General features: G+C 42.2%; 1 protein-coding gene across 1 annotated transcript; it reads left to right on the top strand.

The window, feature by feature from the left end:
- Positions 1-467: 467 nt before the first annotated feature.
- otogl (otogelin-like) lies at positions 468-23,836 on the top strand. The gene is made up of 55 exons (XM_029522437.1): positions 468-485; positions 2,566-2,644; positions 2,746-2,838; positions 3,891-4,045; positions 5,043-5,164; positions 5,265-5,470; positions 5,956-6,080; positions 6,276-6,382; positions 6,534-6,640; positions 6,883-7,008; positions 7,090-7,198; positions 7,278-7,324; positions 7,421-7,566; positions 7,663-7,750; positions 7,924-8,101; positions 8,180-8,304; positions 8,526-8,735; positions 8,902-9,070; positions 9,184-9,258; positions 9,425-9,468; positions 9,666-9,834; positions 10,146-10,253; positions 10,512-10,650; positions 11,432-11,566; positions 11,715-11,861; positions 11,944-12,063; positions 12,287-12,403; positions 13,997-14,153; positions 14,367-14,393; positions 14,516-14,695; positions 14,778-15,056; positions 15,154-15,271; positions 15,358-15,437; positions 15,589-16,286; positions 16,767-16,944; positions 17,080-17,222; positions 17,309-17,332; positions 17,461-17,553; positions 17,648-17,837; positions 18,099-18,196; positions 18,937-19,078; positions 19,167-19,352; positions 19,496-19,708; positions 19,856-19,960; positions 20,075-20,182; positions 20,304-20,405; positions 20,482-20,586; positions 20,735-20,775; positions 20,878-20,941; positions 21,116-21,294; positions 21,387-21,491; positions 21,565-21,684; positions 21,908-21,953; positions 23,452-23,531; positions 23,636-23,836. The coding sequence occupies exons 1-55, from the start codon at positions 468-470 to the stop codon at positions 23,834-23,836; spliced, it is 7,326 nt and encodes a 2,441-aa protein (XP_029378297.1).
- The last annotated feature ends 1,006 nt before the right edge of the window (positions 23,837-24,842 follow it).

Below are 24,842 nucleotides of genomic sequence, written 5' to 3'. Positions count from 1 at the left end.
TTCTAAATTATCTATAGGAGGGTTAGACCATGTGTTTTTTGTACTATGCTTATCTAATGGTTGATGGATCTAAGATTTTGCATTGCTATTTATATTCTAATTTATATTATTCTGCAGAAGATCTTCACTGCCACTAGGTGTTGCACTAGACCAGCAGCATCTCAGACCAAACAAACACTTTTCATTGTCGCACTTGCAGTCTTCCTTAGGCCAGAACTAGCAATAGCAACATTTGCTTCATGCATTTATAATATTGCATGATAACAATATCTTGCCTGCTTTTACTCTTTCATGACAGACATGCAACATATATCTATCAGGGTACTAGCATGAAGTAGAAGAAAGGCCCCTAGTCTGTTGTAGCTCCTTGAGTTTTCCATCTTGGTAGAGCCCGTGGGTAAAGCCAAAACATTATGAACTCAGACAGGCAAAAAATTCAGTCTTATTCACTGGGACTGGTCATAAGAATGGCTCAGATCAAGCTGGTAAAAATGTTTTGGACGTTATGAAGTCTATTATCCAACCAGGTTTGGATGATTATCCCCAATGGTTGGTCCACCTGTGCTGTGATCTGAACTGTTCCTGTGTTTGAGGCATTTTTAGACAAAACATCACATACCACATTGTGTCATCTCACCTGCAGGCCTTGGGTGTGAATACTGTGGGAGGACCAATGGATTTAGACATATAGCGTGTGCAATTATTGTACAGTATGAAAACTAGATGTGTCCTTTGGCTCAATCAAACTGCACCTAAGAAGAAAGCCTTTCTAGCAAACCATTTAAAATCCAAAATGGTTTGACACAGGAGTGCTTCCTGGAAATGAAAATGAGGATAACGAAGCAGCAACCAGGCAGGAAACACGTTCCTGGTAAGTGCACACACAGGTGGAACAACAGGAGTCCGTTCATACCGCATGAGACTGACAGTGATCACTAAATAGGCATAGTTTTGTCTAATAAAACATCCATGGTCAAAACAGCCACTACTACAACCAATGATTAAACTGTTCACAATATAAACTATATTGGGTATTGATTTTTTTTAATTATTATTTTATTTTCAGGACAGTGCGTTGTTTTAACTTATATTATATGAATGTATATGATATTTATGTGTATATAAAATACATGAAGCTTGGCCTTAAGAAGCAGAACACCTGCAGTTTCATAATTTATAAAATGTGCTAAGTGCTAAGAGTGTTAGCTGTCTGGGAAGAAAACTATATATATAATATGGCCCCGTTTAAAGTCAGCTTGCCTCACATTAAGTTTGAATTGACTCAAAATTATATTTTAGGATCTGTATCATTCACTCCTGCTATTCTACTTTTAACTGTAAATTACACTAAAAGCTAAAATACAGAGGGAAGACTTTACAGTAATCGTTTAGCTAACAAACAGGTGACTGAGTGACTCATGACAAACTTACCTTTTAGCTGTCAAACCTCTAAACTCTCCCCATGCTAATGTCAAAGGGCAGAAATGGACCACAGCTGGAGCTGGAGACGGAGACAGTAGGACAGTAGGACAGTAGGCAGGGGGCGGGGGGGGGGCTGTCTCTCCCTGCCAGCCTCGCAGAAAGGACCGGGCTTCTCCCTGATGCTGCCACACTGACCTGAACCCGCTCCGGTCCGGACCACTGACATGCTCCCTTAACGCTCCGACCGGACTTCCTCTCGGACTCTGAGATGAACTTACAGTGGACAGTGAAACGGTTTATTCTTATGTCGTTTTCAGTCTCCCACCTGCTGTTACTTGAGGGTGAGTCTGACAGATTTGGTCGTCCAAAATGTTACAGTGGTGAAAATCAACCCTGGAGCTTTATAACGTGTCAGTAATTAATAATAACAGCTACTTAACCACTTCCAATCACTATAGTTTTGAACATGATTGATCTGTTTTGACAAATTAACAACTCAATATTAATTGCACTAACTTTGCATTTAGGAGCTCAGAGCCGACTTTCAGTGCCAGAAGGACGACTACAGAGGTAAAATAGAGAAATGAATGATAATCTGCCATTAATATTGTGGACAAAACTTTATATATATATATATATATATATATATATATATAAAAAAGTAATTTCAATTTCTTTTACACTTTCTGGTCCTGTCACTAGAGGGAACAGCAGTGACAAAATCTGAGTTGTGTGCGTGTGTGCGTGTGAGGGTTCACCAAAGAGTGGTTTGGAGTCACCATTGAAATGTTGCAAAGTGCACTTAAGTCTCCCCTCTGACTGTTTCTTCCCACTAATGTGCGTGTTTGTGTGTGTGCAGAAGGGCTAATGCACTTCGAAGGAAACGGGATCTCCTTGGGGACGAGGTTGGTACACTACACCTAAGAGAACCAGACAGGGTCAGGGCACCCACATGTGCACAACACCCCAAACGGCACAAAGCTGTCTTTGTAATGAGACTGACTATACGGTTTCTCCCAGTCAGTCTGATGCAAATTTTGACTTACAGGAGCAGGTACACCATCAAGTCAGCACTGAGTCACTGATGTTGTTAAAAGTTGAGAAACATTTAAAGAACTGCTCTATGTGTTTATTGTTTCCCAGACCTACAGGCCACTGCTATCAGAGGGAACTCTGTCACGCAGCATTTTACACAATTACACAGCCAGAGATGCCTCTTCAGGTAAATACACTGCGTATGAATTCATGAGAAAATGCATTCACAGAATACTAAAACTCTCATTAACCAGAGAGGGTAAGTCAATTTCTTTATGTCCTTCCCAGAATATTGTGGCTGCCTTAATGGCGGCTGGTGTCAGGAGGGGGGTGTGTGTGACTGTGCTCAGTTCCAGGCGCTGGGAGACCGCTGCCAGATCAGTGAGTAATACACAACCATACACCTTCCACCGGCATCAGCTCAGTTTTAAAAGAAAATGATGAATGTGTGTATGTCTGTCTCTGACATTGTTCATGTGCACACATCATACTCACCAATCACTCAGCAAACATTACTTACCTGCACGCACTCCAGCTTTAATAATCTGATTTATCCATCACTCGTCTTTTTGTCTCCTGGTTGGAATAAATCCAAAACCTTCCAATTCAGGGGAACCACACACACACGCACACACACACACACACACACACACACACACACACACACACACACACACACACACAAAACATACAGACACTTCAGTAATAGATAAATAAAATCATCTGGATTAGAGTGAAAACTGAGTGATGGAATTTCAGGTTTCTATATTCTGAACGAGATTCATTATAGTTATAGTAAATACATCATGATTTCAACAAGCTTATTTAGTATTGGAATGTGTGTAATTCCTTAAGGAACACTAACTGCACTTGATAATAAGTTCTGAGGTCAACTATGTGCAAGAAGGTACAACAAAACATCTTTTTTTTTTTTCACTCAAAAAAAAAAAAAAAAAAAAACAACCTACATAAACAAAGTATGTGAATCTGTGTGTATGTTTGTGAAATTGGCCTTCACAACAAGAATTCACCAAAAAAGGGAAAACAAAAATCTTAGCTCTAATGTACATTTTAAAAATAGTAAGTATAACTGGAAAATACAAAATGTTTCATTTTAGATTACCATTAGCATGACAAACCACTCACTGATAAGATTAAATTCTCAGAGAAGGTAAGAGGATCTTTTGCAGCGTCTTGGCATAGCCTGCTATGGGGAATTCCTTTAACAAAGGGCTTTTTAGAAAATTCAGGTATTCATTTTCCGCTGACAAATTTAATGAAATAAAAACAATAAAAGATATGAAGATGGTAACTGAGATACAATGCCCTCTTAGTTTAGTTCAAATGTAAGTTTCTACTTTAATTTCACCAGATGAAACTAATCCAAGGTTTCGAGAATTCTCGCCAAAGTGAATTGACCACTTTCCTCTCAGTACCTAACCAGGGCCAGGATAGAGATGGGATTTGCAGATCATGGGGTCAGCACCACTATGAAACGTTTGATGGAATGTACTTCTACTTTCCGGGAACCTGCTCTTACATTCTGGCCCAGGATTGCCACTCAGATGCACCTCAGTACACAGTGTGGGTAAGAGTGTACAGATCTTAAGTATGTAACCAATATTTAAATCTCAGGTAGTTCTTTTACAGCAACATTATTGAACTGCAAAAAATCCTGAAGAAATGGACAATCTACGCTTGTTTGAGTAGTGTTTGTAAAATACTGAAACTTCCTGCTGTTTTGGGAAATTTTATAGCTCTTTTTTAAATTTGACTTTGACTAGTAATAATTGGTCTGTTTTCAAAGAAATGTCATCATCACACAAAATGGATGTGTTTTTACCTCTCTATTTTTATCATTCATAGCCTAAGTAGATAAAATGAATTATTCCAGACATTCAGATGGCAAAACACAACAGCTACGAGTGACCATAGCTGTCAATGTCAACACCTAACAGGTGCCTGTTGGTGATGTGTTGTTCGTGAAACATTCGTCCATTTTGAACTAATGTTTTGTATGACTGAGGAGTAACAAGTCATCACAGTGGGGGATTCCTTCTTCTTTCCCTGGTCTGTAACAGACTCAGATTTGTTCACGAACAGGTCTTTCTGTTGCATATTCTCAGTGTAGAAATGAGTGATTTGTTCACAACTCATACCTGCACGGTCTTCAGGTCTTTTGTTCATTATTCACATGGTTACAGCAGCGAGATGACCAATTGTTATTACTGGTGAGGAGAGTTAGCTGACGTTAGCACGAAAGTTAGCATTATTGAATCTGAAAGTATACGCTGTAGTGGTCTTTTAAAAACACAGGAACATTGGAATTTAGCATGTACTCATTTAACCCAGGAGGGCAGACACAGCCAGGGATGCAGGGTTTGTTTGGAGGGCAAGTGAAAAAAAATGTGTTCATTTTACTGAACGAGATTAAAAGACCCGAGTCAGTAAAAAGATCCGATCCCATCACCTGTGCCTGTGTATTTTTGCTATTGCAATTGCTATTTCATATTGCAGGTTGTGAACTCTGATCAACTCCTTGACCATTTTTTGACCCTCCACCGTCACATTTTTTGTCTTATCAGGTCCACAACACCCGAATATGTCGTGGGAGTGTGTATTCCTGCCCAAGAGCTCTCAGTCTGTTCTTCCCAAATGAGGAGGAGATCCACATCTCTGGATATCAAGTCCACCAGGGAGGCCGTAGGTGGGCACGAGTGTGTGGTGTGTCTGTGTGCGGAGCATTGCAATCATGCTTTTCAAAGTCATGACTGTCCCTTATTTTTATTTGCTTTTGTGAAATATAGACTAAGTCTGCCTCAGACCATAGGCAGTGTATTTATTGAGCGGTTGGCTGATTACCTACTAGTGAAGAGTGTGTTTGGCTTCTCTTTGGCCTGGGATGGAACCTCTGGTGTCTACCTGAAGATGAGTGAGGAGCACCAGGGTGCCCCCTGTGGCCTGTGTGGGAACTTTAATCATGTCGCTGGCGATGACCTAATCACTGCTCGTGGTAAGACCGGCCTGACCGGCCCCTCATCTTCTTATCTATTCTCTGAGGACCCACTCACCTCAATTATTATTATTATACACTCAACACTGATTCAGGCCAATTATAGGAGTGGTGGGACTTGGAGAGACCTCAGTGGAAGGACAGTGGAGAGTTGATAGTTTGGGTTTGAATGGCTGGGATGACCAAGAATCCTTGTTATGATGAACAGAAATATGAACTGTGGTCCCCTGCTTGTTAGAGCAGAGAGCTGTCCAGTAGAGTTTGGATGAGGTCAGAGAGACCGAGTAAACAAGTGGAAACGCTCAGACTGGAAAGCTACTTTTACAAGTACATCAGTACATTTACAAATGCATAATTTTAATGAGATTTACCCTTGTAACTTGGACGTTAGCCTTTCTATGCAGTAACTCTTCTTTGTTTCTATTTTTGGAGGTTTTGGTTTGTGATTAAGAGCCACCTGTCCCTGCATACTGTGTGCGTTTTAGGCATCAGAACGGATGAATCTGCAGTGTTTGGTAACAGCTGGGCAGTGGATTTACCACACGAGAGAGCCTGCCCCTCAGTGGATCTTGACTTCAGTGGCCCCTGCCAGTCTGAGTCAGACATGGATGTAAGAAGAACCACAGTAACTAACTAGGTGTACCACATTACACTGTTTCAAATAGTGTAATAGTGTTTTTTTTAACTCTCAGAGAGGCTAAATAGTCCTATGTTTATACTACAACAGTGTTTGTTTTGCTGTGATCACTAATAATTTAACACGTGAACATTCATACCAGACTGTATTCTTTGTAAATGTGTGCAGGATGCTATAGAGAAATGCAGTGCACTTCTCTTCTTCCCGTTTCTGTCATGTCATGAAAACATTGACCCAAATCCCTTTGTGGCCAGCTGTGTGTCTGACCTCTGTGTGTAAGTTAAAAGTCACATTGCTTATTGTTACCTGTTCACCCTTTTCTCTGTGTTTTTTGTAAGTCCAGTTACAGAAATAGAAATCAGGTTACTATAAGTATTTCATACATTATGTTTTGGTTTTTTTTTCTTTTCTTTTTCTTTTTTTCAGATCTGATGATGAAGAAACGTTTTGTCGTGCCTTGGTTGAGTACACCCGAGCCTGCTCTCATGTAGGATATCCAGTGAGGGAGTGGAGAGACAGCTTTCCTTCTTGTAGTAAGTTAACATTATGGCCCTTGTCACTTGAAAAGTGGGAGATCGCTGCTAGTAGCACCTTAGTGTCCTACGACCTTTTGTGTATTTTTAAAACAGGCTTTATTTTTCACAAACCGTTTTTATCATCAGAAACCAGAAATAGAACTTTTTTTTTTCCTGTAGAAATTAAAATTCCTTAGATTTATATTATGCATATGTGCCTTACTTTTGTGTGAAGCTCACATGTTTCTGTTCATATGCAGACGATGGCTGTGAGGAGAGCTTTGTCTATAGAGACTGTATCAGCTGCTGCCCACCTACTTGTACATTTGAGAAAGAGTGCCTGGGAACCAACCTACACTGTCTGGATGGGTGCTACTGTCCAGATGGTATTCAGACAAAAATTTTCCTAAAATTTCTGCTCGCTTTTCTTTTGACCTTGAATTTCTTTACCTTCCTCCTTCTCACAGGTCTTATCCTACAGAATGGAACATGCATTGCTGTTTCTCAGTGCCCTTGTGTTTACCATGGGACATCATATGTACAAGGACAGGTGCTTCAGCAGGGCTGCAGTGTTTGGTAAGTGCAGATGTTTATTCCCCGGTGAGAGTAAGATATAATCAATGCACCACTAAGCTATAGTATTTCTCTTGTGTAGTGTGTGCATGGGAGGAGTGTGGAACTGCACTGAGAACAACTGCACGGGTAAAACGACCCTTTAACACTATGTACACACACACACACAAAAAAAGAAGCAATGGATTCAGATTCAGTAACTTAGCACTGTCTCTTTCTTTTTAGCTGAGTGTTCAGTGGTTGGGGATGTGTTTGTGAAGACATTTGATGGCAGGATGTTTCTCCAGACGGGAGTGTGTCAGTATGTTCTGGCAAAGAGCCGGAGTGGTAGCAGATTCACTGTTACACTGCAGTATACGACATGTGCAGAGGTATTGTGTACTTATGCCACACATGCAACTGTACTCATTCATTCTCTCCACAAAGACATAATCAACCATCCTGTACTGTGTGTGTGTCTACAGCAGCAGGTGTGTATTCAGTTAGTGACAGTGGTGTTAGATGAAGATGTGAGTCGTCAGATTACTTTGACCAGAGAGGGTGAGGTGATAATCGGTGTCACCCCAGCGCCTGTACTGCCCTATTTTGATGGTACGAATCACAATATCTTTGAATTTACGTCATGCACATAATTTTTTTGTGCTGAAAATAAAAGATATAGTTTTATAGTTTTGTAGGTGTAATTTATTTTTCATCATGGGCTTTATTATTTTCATCTGGGAATGCAGAAACGGTGGTGGTGCGGAAGCTGACCTCTGTGTTCACACAGCTGAAGGTAGGGATCGGTCTGCGGTTGCATTATGATGGTCGAGGAGGGCGTGTCTATCTGCAGCTGGACAGCCAGTGGCATGGACAGACGCTGGGACTTTGTGGAACCTTCAATGGAAATCTACGAGATGACTTCCTGTGAGCAGAAACTTCACGGTTATAGATCAGTTAATTACATTTCACTTTTCAGGACTCAAAGTGTGTGTGTCTTTGTAGGTCTCCGGCAGGTATGATTGAGGGAACTCCCCAACTTCATGCCAGCGCTTGGAAGGTGTCATCTGCTTGTGTAGCTCCAGTTAACCTACCCATTGTAGATCCTTGTGAGACGAATCAGCACAATGGTAATTATTTCCTTTTACACCTGTACTTGTTATTTTACTTGAATTAAATACAAAGAAATGGAAATACTGAAGGGCGTTGTGGATTAAAATCGAATTTTATGTGAAGATTATAAACTTGGCCTGCAGACCTACATACTTCACTATACATTCCATTATTCTAAGCATTATTGATTTTTAGTAACACCATGAGGTTTAAAGATCTCTGCTTTTGTGTGTTCTAGCGTACTATGCATCCCAGTGTGAAGTGCTTCTGGGGAATATTTTTGCCCCATGTCATGGCTACATAAGTCCAAACATCTACCAACAGCAGTGTCATTACCAGGCCTGTCACTGTGGGGGCAGGTGTCTGTGCACAGCTTTGGCTCACTATGCCTATCTTTGCTCCAAACATGGAGTCAACATAAGTTTCAGGTCACAAGTCTCTGATTGCGGTAAGTGGATTACTTTCATTTGTACTGTTTTTTGTTAGACATTTAAACATCTTACCTCAAATGTGTCAAATGAAATGAGTCCATTAGTATGCCATATTTGTGTTTGTGTTTGAACAGTTTTATGCTATTTCAACACCTGGATTATTTTCTGCATGTGTGTAAACAGGCATGGTGTGTGTTGGTGGAATGCAGTATCACTCTTGCGTGTCATCTTGTGGACATTCCTGTCGGTCTCTGTCAAGCACTGAGACATGTAACCCTGACGACTGTGCCGAGGGGTGCGGCTGTCCAGTTGGCAAATTTTACGATGATGTCCGTCAGCGCTGTGTGCAGCTGTAAGACTTTACCACCTCATACATCATCCTAATGATGGTCATCAATTGCCATTTGGCAGAAACTATGCACATTAGTTAATGTAATTAGAATAAAATTATTGGCCCCTCCTTAGGTCTCAGTGTCACTGTTACTCCATGGGCGGTACGTCACAACCGGGGGAGGTGACCTTCAGCTCCTCGGGCCCCTGGTAAGTCATGGCTGGCCTTGACCTGCACTTTGGCTGCTCTCCCAACTACACAGTGTATCTTTAATCATTGTCAAACGAGATGAGATATAGTGCACTGAAACTAACCTTGTGCTTGCTCTCTTTACAAACACTCCTTTTTCTTTCGCCTTCCTGTCTCCTCCATCAGCCTGTGCAGAAATGGGAAGCTGGAGTGTGTGCCAGAAGAAAAAGGTGACCTCTGCAGGCTCTGCCCTACTCTTGGTTCTTGCTCTCATTCGTTTCAACAACAAAGTGTTGTTTCAGGCCATGTCCCTCTTGCTGAAATCAAGAGTCTTATGTAGTGGTCTGTTTCTTTTGATTGGCTGTAGATGTTTAAGGCTACTCGGGCATTAATTTTCTGGAGTGTATGTGTGTGCGTATGTGCATAGAAGAGCCTGATAGTGAAGAGGTTGGAGAGTGCCCAGAAGGGAAAGTGTACCACAGCTGCACCGAGCAGAGAGGAGGAGTGGCCTGCGCACCTACCTGCCATAATCTGATGTTGAACCTCACTTGCCCTCCAATCGAACCCTGCATCCCTGGCTGTGTCTGTCCTCCTGGGTAAAATGAATACAGACTGCACCTGTTGTTTTTAAAAGACCATTACAGCGTATGCTTTCAGATTCAATAAATCTCACATAATGTTGAAAAACAACAGCAATTGAGATTTGTGGCTACATGGAAGTGACTCCTTGACAACATATTGTATTTCTCACTTACTTGTCGCACCTGGAATTACCTGCTGTATTTAAAATCCACAATGGTTACAAACTGTCCAAAATAGCTTAAAAAATAGTTGTTGACTATTGCGTGGTAAATAACATATTGGCATGTTCTTTACCTTCCATGCTAATTATGTTATGTCCATGAAGGCTGGTGCTGCATCATGGGGAGTGTTACCATCCAGAGAACTGTCCCTGTGCCTGGCTGGGCCTTGAATACCTGCCTGGCGAAATTGTGGAAACACCATGTTACAAATGGTATTCACTTTTACTGTGATCTACATTTGTATTTTCCCATGACAAGATAAACCCCAGACTGAGCAGTGATAGCATTATGTAATGTATACATTTATACTATATTTACTTCATGGTTTTCCATAAGAACTAATTTTGAACAAATTATATCTCTGAGTACAAAGCTGTATAATTCACAGCACAATGAGTTTGCATTTGTGGCATGTATTGGCACTGTGGCTCTGTGGATTTTTTCTACACTCTTCCTGTCCACCCCTTCAGCATATGCCACCGTGGATATTTCAACTGCACCTATTCACCATGTCCAGCTGTGTGTACCATCTACAGTGACAGACACTATCATACTTTCGATGGCCTTGAGTATGACTACCACTCTGACTGTCAGGTCTACCTGCTTAAAGTGAGTAGAGTCTCTGTGTGTGTGTGTGTGTGTGTGTGTGTGTGTTTGTGTATGTGTGTGATGCAAATTAAGATTTTATGTATTTTTAACTAGTGAAATATGTATGGATTTAGTTTGTTAATTAAGTGTGCCTGTGTGTGTGTGTGTGTGTGTGTGTGTGTGTGTGTGTTAGAGAGAAAAAAAGATATGCAATTAATGTGTAGGAGGAGCATCTTCCATATTGTGTGTACCAGGAATGATTTGGATCCGGCAGAGAAAATTCCATCCTGTTTCTAATCCTGGAAGAAATAGTATTTTTTTAATTAGAACAGATTAGTGTGTGTGTGTGCATGTGCATGTGCATGTACCTTGGTGGGTTTGCACCATGGTAATGCTTGCAGACATTTGGCCAAGCTGTAGCAACACAAAGAGGGCAGTGTTCATTTCAAAGCCCAGAGCTCCTGCGCTCCCAGGGATATAGAATTAGAATTAGCAGAACAGAAATCCCCGTTCAGATTCAGAAGAGCAGTAGCCACCATGCAGATCTGAAAAGTATTGGGAAGGAGGTCAGAGCTGTGGCTTAATAGCTGGTTCTCCTGTTTTCTCTCACATATTCAGAGCGATGGTGTTTTCTTGTAAGTTCCATCAAAGTTCATGTTTTTCTTTCTTTTGGGACAAGTGGCAGTTGTAAAGGGGAAATTGCAAATAAACAACTTAAAATCTGTTGCGTTTGTAGGAAGGAATGAGAGGAGCGCCTTCCCTTTCCTCACAAGAGTAATATTTTGTCTTTCCCTATGATCAGAGTGCCGGAGAAACTGAGGTGTCCATTGTTGCCCAAAACAAGGACTGCTATGAGAGCGGCATTGTGTGCATGAAAATGCTGGTCATTCATGTGGGACTTACCAAAATCTACTTTATTGACAACTCTGGCAACCCAGTACGGATTACAAACACACAGTTACTCTCTATATTTATCGATCAAACCAAATGAATATTCTGGATTTTCTTTCCACTCTGTAAAAAATATCAATAGAAACAGAGAAATTCCTGGTAATTCCAGCTAACTATAATTTTTCTTGTCTTAGAGCCCATCCACCGTTGTCGGTAGAGGGTCTGAATTTGAGCTGTGGAAAGCAGGTTATTACACAGTGATCCACTTCTCTAATCAGGACCTGACCATTCTATGGGACCGCAAGACAACTGTCCACATCAGAGCTGGACCCCAGTGGAAGGTCTGGTCGAGGAGTAATGTATTTTAAATAGACTTTTATCAAAGGAATCCAAAAACATGACTCAGCGTGTTTTTCTGCTCAGGGTCTCCTCAGTGGGCTCTGTGGGAATTTTGACAGTGTGACAGTGAATGATATGACTACATCTAGCCACATGGAAGTCAGTAATGCACAGACGTTTGGAGATAGCTGGGCCCTGGGACAGGTATGAGTGACCTTAGCTCATCTTAGCTCCTCACCTCAATTGATTATCTATTTACCATCCTTCTGTCTTTGTCTAACCCTCACTCAATCTGTCTTTCTCTCCTGTTCAGCTCTCTGTTGCACAGGTAATTTATGTAAGGATGTCTCCCTCGTGTCCACTGTGATATTTAAGAGTAATCAGACACTCGACTACCTTGTCTGTGTCTTTGTGTGTTTTTTTTCAGTGTGAAAGTGACTATGTAGTTGAGCGCCCTTGTGAAGGGGACTTAGGGAGACAGCCATATGCCAAGAGGGAATGTGCTCTCCTCTACAGCGATGTCTTTGCACCTTGTCACAACGTGGTGAGTGCCAGCGAACTGATGCACACACAAAAATAAATGTCCCCACAGAGTTACTGCAGCGGTAGAAAGGTTATCCTGATTGTGGAGTTAAGGGGATACAAGAACAATTCCTAACTGATCGCAGCAGATCACACCAAATGAAACATCTGGACACTCACAATTGTCATGGTGGCCAGCAGATGGAGCCATGCCTATACAAATATATGTTTGTGTTTTTTTTTTTTGTGTGTTGTGTGTGTGTAGTGTATACGCACACACAACACAGAAAAAGCAATTGGGCCATAAAGCACCATAAAAAAAATCATAAGGGAGTATTCAATAACCGTACTTGACTGTATTAATATTTTGCAAATAAATAACAAGATATAAATATGCCAGAGCTAATCCTTAAATCTTTCAGTTTAAGCATTCCCTGGGGAGTGTGGTATTGATGTTGTATTGCTTCTACTAATTGTTCTCCTGTATAAGTGATTTTTGTTTTGTTTTGTTTTGATTTAAGCTTTAATCCCCTCTCAGTATGACACAAGACTGAACATGTAAACATGTTTTCAGTCTGTCAATAAAGAGGTCCCGGCTCAGTGAATTCTGTGGTTTATTTACATTTTTTTATGAAGTAACTGATATGTTCGGAGATATTATTTCTGTTTTCCTTTAATCAATTCCCTTTTATGACTCTTTCAGGATTTTTGAGTCATTCGGCGCTGTAACAATGGCAATAAATTATTGGTACAGTACTACTGGCAACACGTTCAATTTCACTCATTCGTTATTTTCTTACTAGGTTACTATTTACTTAGTGGTTTTTTTCTTTGTGTGGATAAATCCAGAAAAGATTGTTTCACACAAATAAGTCAATTTTAAAGCTTAAATCTAAAAAGTCATGATTGGAGAACACATCCAAGGGATTTTGTGAAGATAGCCAAGGCAAAGAAATTCATTACATCTAAACATCTTAATTGTAGAGAAGGAGGCCAGATAAAATATCTCCTACATCTCCTACATTAAAAGAAAAACTTGATTCCTGTAATCAGTATTCCTGTTTCAAATATATATATATATATTATTGAGGATATATGAGATTATTATTTTCCACATTTAACACATTTAACAAATGTAATAAATCATAGGCAGTATATAAATAATAAAATGCCTACGGTTATCCATTAGTAATACAACTCTAATATTTAGCTGTCCGCCTGCTGCTCTCCTGAGGATACACGACACAGCCTTTTCAATGATGGCTTGTCACAATTTCTATGATAATAATAATAATATTTTGCTCAGGTGAAGTATGCAGTATGTGTAGCTCTAGTCAGAAATATAATGGTCCTGTTTGTCTCACCGTTGGACAAACGGACACATTGCATGTGCATTTTGTCTGTCTGTCATCCAAGCTCATCCGATCCTCTCTGCACCAGAGGTTGACCCACATTCCTTTATCCTGATATCTCATCCCTCCTTCCCTGTCTGAATTATTGAGAACAACTCAACCTCTAAACAAAACCTCCCCCAGTGTCCCCCAGCTAGATTTGCCCCGGTTCGCTTCATGATTTGTGTGTATGTGTGTGTATTTGGTGTGTGCGTACTCTCCAGGTGGATGTGGCTTGGTTCTATAGAAATTGCCTGACAGACACTTGCAATTGTAACCGCGGGGGAGACTGTGAGTGTCTCTGTACATCCATTGCTGCATACGCACACAAATGTTGTCAACAGGGGGTCACAATACACTGGCGATCTCCCTCTGTTTGCCGTGAGTACACACACAGACACACACATAATCATACTGTAGTGCACTGGTCTATGCCGCTCATGGAAGTGACTCTTACTTACTTCTTTGATCCACTTTTGACCACACCAGTATTCTCCTGCCAATATTCTGTTGCTTTTTTACTATACGCTGTCTTGTGATTGGTCCATGTCCCTGTGATGCTTTATAACTTCTGAAATGCTTCCCCTCTTTCAGCCTATGATTGTGAATACTATAATCAAGGTATGTAGAGATATGGATTCATAATTTCTATTGCTATTTTGTTCTGAACATCAAACACTTTGATATTCTGCTGGTTTGCCAAACCACTTATTTCTTTTTCTGCTCTGGCACTTCTGTCACAGAACTAGGCAAGGGCCCATTTTCTCTGATGAGTGCTGTCTACAATGATACCATGTTTGGAGTGAATCACACCAGCAGCTCAGTGTTTCCTCTTGTAACAAACAGGCCTGGGCAGTTGCCTGCTCCAGGCCTGTTATTCAACTTCATGATCACAGCAGGCCTGCAGAAGGACAGAACATCACGTGAGCATCAACGTGAGCACAATTACACACAACTGCTCTGTGTTTTGAAGTCAATTAATCCCCAATTATCTTATTTTCCCAGGTGTTCCTGTGGTGTCACTTGAATCTGCAGAGAGACCAAATTATTTCCTTGTCGTGTCTAGGCGTAGCCGCATTCAGTTAGAGCACTGGAGTCGAGGGGCGGAGTTTCGCCGCAGAGCAACCTTTATCCAGCACCAGGGGCTCTTTCTGCCTGGTCACTCTTCATTCGAGCTTGTGAGCCAACCTGGAGTCTTTCTGACACTGACACGCAGTGCAGCCAGAGCCCAGAAATATGACAGCTCAGAGGGCTTCAAAATGAGCAGCAGCTTCACATTGGAGGGTCAGGAGCACATTTCTGGACCCAACATACATAGAAATCCATATTCATACATGCAAACTAAACAACTAAACTGATCTAATTCCCTCTACGCTGACAGAAAGCAGCTTTGTGATACCTTATCGTATGATGTGTGAGTGGCGTTATCAGGCCTGTGCGAGTCCCTGTGTCCACACATGCAGTGACCCAGATGCCACACGCTGCCAGTTTCTGCCTCCGTAAGAGGCTTGCCTCATTAAAAGCATTTATTATACAGCCAGCATAATCCGCTCTCAAGTGCTGAAATAGCTTCTGTATGTTGCAGTGTGGAGGGCTGCTTCCCACGTTGTCCTAGAAACATGGTCCTTGATGAAGTCACGCGAAGATGTGTCTACAAAGAGGACTGTGAGTACTACAGATGACTTTGTTGCCTTTAACATGTATGCGACAATAGGTCATAATGTTCTCATACAACAGATGTTTTCTTGTTTTCTTGGGATTTATTAATGAATTTCACTGAGTGGTATTTTGTTGAAATATGAATTGTCTCCTCCAGGTGTGTCTCTTCCCCCAACTCCAACACCTTTTGCATATGTTATGGACTCCAACAGAACTGCTGCAGTAATCCCAACATCAACCACAAAGCCCACTACCACCACAAAGGCAACAACTGTCACTTCCACCACCGCGACGACAACCACCACCACACCAGCGTTTACCTCCTCCACAACTGTCAGGCCCACAACCACCACCACCACCACGACCCCTACCCCAAGTGCCACCTCATCCACTGAGCGTGTCGCCAGTCCCCTCTACTCGTCTACATCTACATCTCCTGCTCAGCCCACCACTACAGTTGCTGCTACTCTCGCTCCCACAACGTCACAAGGGACAACCACTCTTGGCTCAACTGAAACTACCCCCACCCAAACTACACCAACCACTACGTCGGTCACCACAGCAGTACCCACCACTGTGTCTACTGATGCCACCACTTCTTCTCCCCCTCCCCATACTACCCCTGTTCACACCACTCACCCTGCCTCCACCACCATAACCACACTATCAACACCAGAGCTGTCTAGCCCCATAACCTCTTCCCCACCTCCTTCAATCTCAACCACTACGATTGTCACAACATCGCCCACCACACCTGTCGTTGAAACCCCAACTACAGCGAAGACCACCACTCCGCCTGCACCAGCAGACACAACCATCGCCATAGAGACCACCAGCCCAACAGACACCTCTACAGTAGCTGTGACAACCACAGAAACAACTCATACATCGGAGGAGCCCACAAGTGAGCCAGCCACCACAGAAATAGTCACAAGTCCTGGCATTTCTCCTGTAACAGAGGAAGCAACAACAACTCCTCCGTTTCTCCCTCCCACTACTCACTGCACAGTAGGTGTTGCTGTTATAATTAAAGGTCAAGGTCACAAAAACAAATGGTGAAAGTGAGGATGTGAGGATGACCCATTACATTCTTACAGATATAATACAATCATGTTATGTTTTACTTACTAAAGTATAGATCCTGAAATGTAAACTACATTAACTATCAATATGCACTCTATTAATACACCTGTTAATCCAAAGGCCTCTGTATGTACAGGCGCACAGATATGGCTAGTAGTCTACAGAAATGTTTTATGTTCAAGTCAGTTGAACATGAAGTGCTTTAGCATGCAGACACACTTGTAGACATGCTTCCTGTGACTGTTTTCACAGCCCCCATACTCCTACCGCATCGACAAGTGTGCAGAGCTAATCTGTTTCAATGGCGAACTGCTGCTTCACAACTCTTCCCTCCATTGTCGCTACAATACCACCCAACCCCAGTGTAGTCTGCTAGGCCTGCCCATCCTCATCAACACAGACCCCTGCTGTCCCCAGTGGCAGTGCCCCTGTAGGTTTGGTCGTGCATGATAAATACCATATAAATATCAGGCTATACTATTTTGCCAATAACAATAATAATGACATGCATTGTGTGGTTGGATTACCTCTGTTGGAATTTACTGATGCTGTTGACTTTTCTCAGGTCGCTGCACCGTGATGTCAGACCTGCGTGTGATCACCTTTGATGGCAACAATGTAGCCTTGTATGACAATGGCTCCTACATCCTGGTTAACCTGCCCAGAGAGACCATTATTGGCACTGTGGAAAAATGTCCAACCAGCCAGGTAACCATCCAAGAATGAAGGATACACAATATCATAAGACATTCAAAAAGCCGCTCTTTCAGTGATATGTTCAATTTTCTTTGTAGAGTGTGAACTCCATCAGACGAACTGTGAGTTCAGACACTTCACTTCCCTTCATCATTACATACGTCATTGTGTTTACATCAGGATTAAGAGTTAGTCATTCAATAAATATTGATCTCATGTAATTACATTGTCTTATTTCACTCTGCTGCAGAGTCCAACAGGTGGAACATCTGGTCTTTGTTTTAAAAAGCTGAATATCACTACCTCCTCCTACAGAATCATTATCAACCGACTGGATCGCAAGGTGATCTTCTTTAGTCGATTTTCTGCCGATAAATTAATTGCTTACCTTGCAAACGATGTAATGCTCGTGTTCACATATGTCCCTCTGTCTCTAGGTGACAGTGAACTACAGACATGTCAGGCTGCCATTCTCCCGTCACTCCCTTAATGTGGAAGACACAGGCAGCATGTACCTGATTAATACTCCTGGTGGGGTCAGCATACAGTGGTATCACAGCACTGGCATCATGGTGCTGCAGTACATTACTCCTTATAATTCATCTGTGCCCACTCAAGGCCTTTGTGGTGAGTGCACAGACGCACGCACACCCTCCAGTTTTGACTGCGTCAGCACCAGGTTCATTTATCTGTGCCAGCTATCAGCACCTGTGGGCTTAATGTCTAAACAGCACCATCACTTTGACTCGTGTCTTAATGGGATATGACAATTTGAGATGTTGAGGGCCATTCGGTTTAATTAGGCAGGTTCACAAGCAAATTACCTCACTCAGCAGCAATCTCTCTCACTGACACATAAACCAAACATCTGTCTGCACATTATGTTAGGTTGCTGTGATGGCAACCCAGAAGATGACCTGAAGCTGCCCAATGGCACTGTGGTTAGAGAGGTGGGGGACATGATGCTCTTCCTGCAGGCGTGGAGAGTGCACACGACTGATGAAACAGAACATACACGCAGAGTTGGAGATAACTGCACCACAGGGGATTGTTCCACCTGTCTCTCCATGCTCCTCCAAAGAGCCTTTACACCATGCCACAGCAAGGTAGCTACAGAAATCATAGAGCATTTTAATTGGAGAATCTGTTGTTATATGCATTATTTGTCATTTTGTTTCAATATTCTCAATTTTCAACTTGCTTTCATTTCATTCATTCATTCATCTTCAACCTCTTTATCCGTTTCCGGGTCGTGGGGCTGCTGGAGCCAATCCCAGCTCACATTGGGTGAGGGTCGGGGGGGAGGTCACCAGCGCATCACAGGGCCAACACACAAAGACAAACCGAGACAAACAACCACTCACACTCAGACCTACGGACAAGTTAAGAGTCGCCAGTTAACCTATACATGCATGTCTTTGGACGGTGGGAGAAAACCCACGCAGACACGGGAAAAACATGCAAACTCCACACAGAAAGGACCCAAGTCAGGAACCAAACCTGGAACCGTCTTATTGTGGGGCAACAGCCCTCAGCGACTAAGCCACCGTGCTGCCCTGTTTCCATTTCATGTCACTGGCTAAATCTTTGGCCTTCAATGTAATCACGGACTTTTTATGAAGTTTTAAAGACCAAACGTTTAATTAGATGTTTTAATTGACTCAAAGTAAATAAAGTGGTTAAACAGCAGTAAAAATAATTGTGTGGCTTTGTTTCATATTTTCAGGTGCCTCCAGAGCAGTTCTGCGACATCATGTGGGCAGGTGACCTGCACTACAAAGATCATCAGTGTGACTTCCTCGCAGCATATGTGGCAGTGTGCTACACACATCAAGTCTGCATCAGCTGGAGACGACACAACTTTTGCCGTAAGGAGGCAATGACAAACAAATGACATACACATTTGGCAAATGTACTCACGTGTTCATGCATTGCTAAGTGCCTGTCATCCTGTAGCGCTGAGATGTCCCCCCGGAAAGGAGTATCAGCCATGTGTGAGCACCTGCAACAGCCGCACCTGTCTGAATAGAGAGTACTATGAAGAAACCACCTGCTCCTTTATCAGAGAGGAGTGTGTGTGCCGCAGTGGTACCATCCTGCACCGTGCTGACTCCCCTTACTGTGTAACTGAGGACCGCTGTGGTGAGTGAAAGAGTAATTACATGCATGTGTGATGAAAACTGCACTGTCAGAGAGTGAATGGATTTCGGACTGTACCCTCTATTACTGCTCGACTCACACACAGCTGCGACATCAGTGTATTTACTTGCCTATGGTGTTTCTAGTATGTACCGATAATGAGGGTAACCCACGGGCCCCGGGTGAGGTGTGGAATGGCTCCGCTCATGGCTGCTGTCTGTACAAATGTATGGAGAATGGCTCCGTGGTGGCTGTTGAGCCAGACTGTAACTCTGTGCCGATACCGCTGTGCGAGAGGGAGGGAGAGTATGTTCTGGATGTACTGGAAGAAGGAGCCTGCTGCCCCAAGAAGATCTGTGGTGAGTTTAGAAGCTGACACTCAAATTGCGGTTTATTGATCTGTTTTTTCATGCTCACCTTAAAGAATATGAAACCATAGTATTTTAGTAATCGCACCATTAAATTATCCTTCCTTGCCCTTTTTTTCTTCCTTCACTACATGTCAGACTGCAACATGACCATCTGTGACAGTGACGTTCCACCTTGTGAAAATGGAAACAGGCTCCTGATGGGTTACAGCGCTCTGTCCTGCTGTCCAGAGTACCGATGTGGTAAAAACTACATTTTCCTTCAAAGCTTTCAGTTTTTGGAAACTTGGTGTTAATATGGATTTTGGCTGGACTTTTATTTTGACTAAACACTTGGCTCTAAATGGCCTTCTTTAGAGTGTGACCCCACGGCGTGCCCTCCTGTCTCTGCCCCCGACTGCAGGGAAGATCAGTTCCTAGTGGAGGTCAGGGGGCAAAAATCCTGCTGCTACTCTTTCCTCTGTGGTGAGTTGCTTTCTTTGTTCTTAGGTGTGGGGTTAGCTGTATGATATATTTCCATGTTTTACTTTTTCTTCAATTACAGCAACAAAACTCTGAGTTTGCTGTATGCTTTCTCTCTGAGCAGTGTGTGAGTCTTGTATCGAGCCAATCCCAACTTGCTCAGATGGAGAAATTCTGGCTGTGGATCTAAACAGCACCAACAGCTGCTGTCCACAATACAATTGTGGTAAGTGTGTGTGTGCTTGTGCGTGCGTGCGTGCGTGAATGAAAGTAATGCTTATTGTTCATCCCATGTGTTGCAGTGTGTGATGTCAGCCTGTGCCCTGAATCACCTGTGAGCTGTGCACCTGGCCTCTCTTTGGTTCAAGCTACTGTACCTGGCCATTGCTGTCCACAGTACCACTGTGGTATTCACACACACAGACATAAATCACATTTGTTCTTGGCGTCACTTTGCTTTTGTGTTAACGTTTGGAATATTCTCCGAATTTGATATGCCCGTCATATACTTGCAAGCATCTTATAGTTCTCTAACTTTCTTTCTGTCACTTCCAGAATGCCAATGTGAGGACAGCTCTCTCCCCTTCTGTCGGGTGGTAAGTCAGCAAAAAGCCACATCACAAGTCACTATCTAATCACGTCGCCACTAGATAGAAAGAAAAAGTGATAGAATTTGCTCAAATCAGCTGTTTTTTCAGGGGGAGGTGTTGGTCACTGTTCCAGACAGCAGCACCAGCTGTGGCTGTCCTCAGCATATATGCCGTATGTATTATCTATCCTCTTCACAAGTGTGACAGCAGCCATGCTGTAGACATTATTTAGCTACTGCTTCAATTTCTGCTCTCTTCTACACTCAAGTTTAACTTTAAAAAACTCTTGATTGTCATTTGCAGCGTAGTTCTTCATCCTGTATGTATTTGTGTGTGCATAATGTAGAGAAAGCAGAAGTGTGCCTTTTCCAAGGGGTAACAGTGTTGGGACCAGGCCAGTCTCTTGTTCAGTACTTTGAGGGAGAGCTTTGTTACACTGTCCACTGCCTGAATCACAGAGACCCAGACTCTGGCTTCTACGCCACCGAAATCAGTTCTGTCAACTGCTCTCAAAAATGCGGACCAGTATGTATCTGATACATTTGACGCATTTTTTACAGATCACGCAGTCAATGCACTACTCGTCCTTCATTCCTGTCTTTGCTTCGTTTGTTTAGCACCAGGTGTATGTGGCATCCTCCGACCCTCAGGTGTGCTGCGGCTCCTGTAAAAATGTGTCGTGTACTTTCACCAATGAAAATGGGACAACAGAGCTTTTTGCTGTAAGGGAAAATGCTTCCACATATTGCCACTGCTTCATTTTTCAGGCAATACTGACTGTGACTGTGTGTGCAGGTAGGGAGTTCCTGGGTGGAGAACTGTACACGTTACGACTGCATGGAAACAGCAGTGGGAGCAGTCATCCTTGCTTCTGGGGTGGTTTGCCCACCTTTCAATGACACAGAGTGCTCTCAGGTCAGGATTTCTTAATGCACTATATTTTATAATTTAAAGACTACACACTTGTTTAAATTCTGTTTGAAAAATACACAAGTATAAAATCTAATAAAAATATTTTTCTTTGTCAGCTTTTATGAATCATTAAGGACCTCTGACTAATTGATTGGTACACCAATTTTATGTATTAAAATATTTTTTCCCATTAAAACTTGTTTCCAATTTAATTTTCTTCTTGCAGAATGGCGGTGTGGTTCAGAGCTATGTGGATGGTTGCTGCAGGACATGTGAGTCTTTATATTTAATAGTTGCTTCTGGTTTGGCTTTGAGCTGTCAATCAGATGGGTGAGCGCCTTGTTGCCTGGCAGCGGATTGGCTTAATGGCTGAGTGGTTGGGGGTGTAGCCTGTTGTAAGAGATGGAGATGAAGCCTTTTATTGGCCTGTAAGTGCATTCCCTGTGATCTTTGGCTTTCTCAGTTTGTCCCCTAGGTTTCTGCTGAAATATTCATGAATTTTCACAGTTCAAATATTTAGTGGAAAACTGCTGAAAATAAAAATTACAAAAAAAAAAAAAAAACTTATGTAGGTTGATGTAATATGGCTGCCGTCATTCAACGCTATCTACTCAACACTCAAGATGATGATCTGTGAACTCTTTCATATTTTCATTACAAAGTACTTCCAGCCAAGAGAATTTCCTAAGTTGTTTATGTGAAATATCTAATAGATGTGAAGTGGTGACATTTTCTCTCTCTCTCGTGCTTGCCTGCTTTAGCAGTGACTTTGCAGGGCCAATCAGGGTGCACCATGGTGAGCTTTTTTGCCAATGACAAAGCGGGATGGTGCAGTGGTTAGAATTTGCCCTGCTGAGCAGCTCTTTGTAGTACATCAAATGACTGAGTTCTTTGGCAGGCTGCCCGGAGTTACTCAAATAAAAGAAGGAAAATCCATGTGCTTGCCAGTTGTACCGATTTCATCCTTATGTGTGTTATGCTAACTGTGTTTTCTGAACCAAACGTAACGTTGTGTGTGTTCTCCTGACGTTCTTTGAACTGGACGGCTGCACTCCTGATGATGATCCCAGGTTCTGGAGTGGGTGTTTTACCGTTTACCATTAATCCTGTTACTCCCACTGGTAGTACTAACTGTGACACAGGTACCACCATTTTGCACTATTCCCATTTGCAATGACTTTGGCAACCTGACACTTGATGACTCATTCACTTGCACTTTCATTCTCTGGATATATGTGTATCTATTAATCTGAGTTTGTGGCTGTCTTTTCATCTTCCTCTCTCTGGTTTACTAGTTTATCATGGACAACATTTGACCCTACATTAAATATCTGCTGTGAAATCATCCATCAGAGTGATGTGAACTTCAATTAAAAAGACTTGATTTAAGCGTTGACACAACTGGAAAAAAACAAGCTTGAGTTAAGCACTGTATTCCATGAATAGAAGATGAGGACCAACTACTCTTTTTGCCCTTTCCAGCTACACACAAAATCCATTTAGCCATTGACTTAAAAAACAGGGTTCAGTTCAGGTTAGTAACCAACTGCTGAGCCAGATCAGATCTTATCTGTGAAAACCGTGACCCCTGTTACCCAAGTGTCAATCAAAGCAAGATTCAACTGCTGGGCAACAAAGAGTCCTGCTAAAGTAGACTTTTTGGATTGTGAGAATGATTTGTTTGTGTATGTCTTATATTTTGCTTGCATCCTCATATTACTGAGTGTTATTCTGTTTGTGCCTGATATTTTTGTGTGAACTTGTGAATAGGTAAAGAGGATGGCAAGACATGCAAACGCGTGGCCATTCGGACAACCATTAGAAAAGATGACTGCAGGAGTAATGCACCGGTAAGAGAAAATAGAAATTCAAGCATGAAATGAGAAAGCTGAGTTAATTGAGAAACATTCTACAATTTGTCTCCCATTGTCATTTTCCCTCACTCCTCTTATAGGTTACAGTGTATTCTTGCGACGGGAAATGCCCATCGGCCACCATATTCAACTTTAACATCAACAGCCATGCCAGGTTCTGTAAGTGCTGCCGAGAGAGTGGACTTCAAACGCGCTCTATCACACTCTATTGCTCTCGCAATGCCACAATAGTAGAATACAGCTTCCAAGAGCCTGTGGACTGTTCCTGCCAGTGGAACTAAACAAACAAAAAAAAATTATATGAATGTTAGCCTCACAAATGAGGAATGAAGTCATGTGGTGGGACGCATCAGGTTTTTACAGTACTGATGAATGAAGTATAAAAAAATTTTTGTTTGTCGCTATATAACTTTAAAACAATGGCCATGAGTTGTAGTTGTCACTAAACGTAGTAAGACCAATTGTTCAGGTTGTTTTGTGTGCACTTTAGTGTTTCTTTAAGACCTGCTGTCCCAACCCAGCTTTCTAATGCTTTCAAATGATGAACAATGCCATTAGCCTCTTATCCTAATGTTGGGAAATATTATTTTATATCCAGTGTTGGGTTTAAACACTGTATATGCATTTTAGTTGTAGAAATTAAATAAATGTAGTCTTTGTGAAAATTCTGTGATGCTTTGATTCCTTAGGTTTAATGTGGAGAAATGTGATCCTTGTAGTTTCTTTATTTTGAAGAATAAAGTAGTTGAATAAAAAGGTGTAACAGTATGTTTGTTTGCTGGCTGCTATGTGTCTCTTTCTCTGCTCATCCTGATTCAGCATCCGTTGTGCTGACATGTGTTTGTGTTTCACCTCTGAGAGGTTATTACTGTTTGGGAGTCACCTCTTCATAACGAACCCCTCCACACACTCAGCTCTCCATCTGTTCATCATGTCTCCCTTTCACATTCCTGTCATTCCACATGGACCAGTACAGCAGCCACACCCCGTCTCTGAGCAAAACCATTCTCACCACTGAAATGTTCTGAACAATTTGAAGCCCATGCTTATTTTAGGGGTTACGCAAACTTATGAAAACAAAATATTAGAGTTGTCTGGTGTGACGGAGGGGCTGACTGTTGCTCATGCAGAGCTGCGGACTTGGAAGGCTTCCCCTCAAACATATCTCAATTTCGCAGAAAACACCACCACATGTCTTAAGTTTCTCATGTTCCCCTCAGCCTGGTCCTCATCTCCAGCCTCCACACCTCCTCTCGCCTCAGGAGCCAAGCTGGAGTGGCCATGTGC

Source organism: Echeneis naucrates, chromosome 16 (genome assembly GCF_900963305.1).
Source record: "Echeneis naucrates chromosome 16, fEcheNa1.1, whole genome shotgun sequence".
NCBI lineage: Eukaryota > Metazoa > Chordata > Actinopteri > Carangiformes > Echeneidae > Echeneis > Echeneis naucrates.
This window is presented reverse-complemented; position numbering and strand designations above follow the sequence as displayed.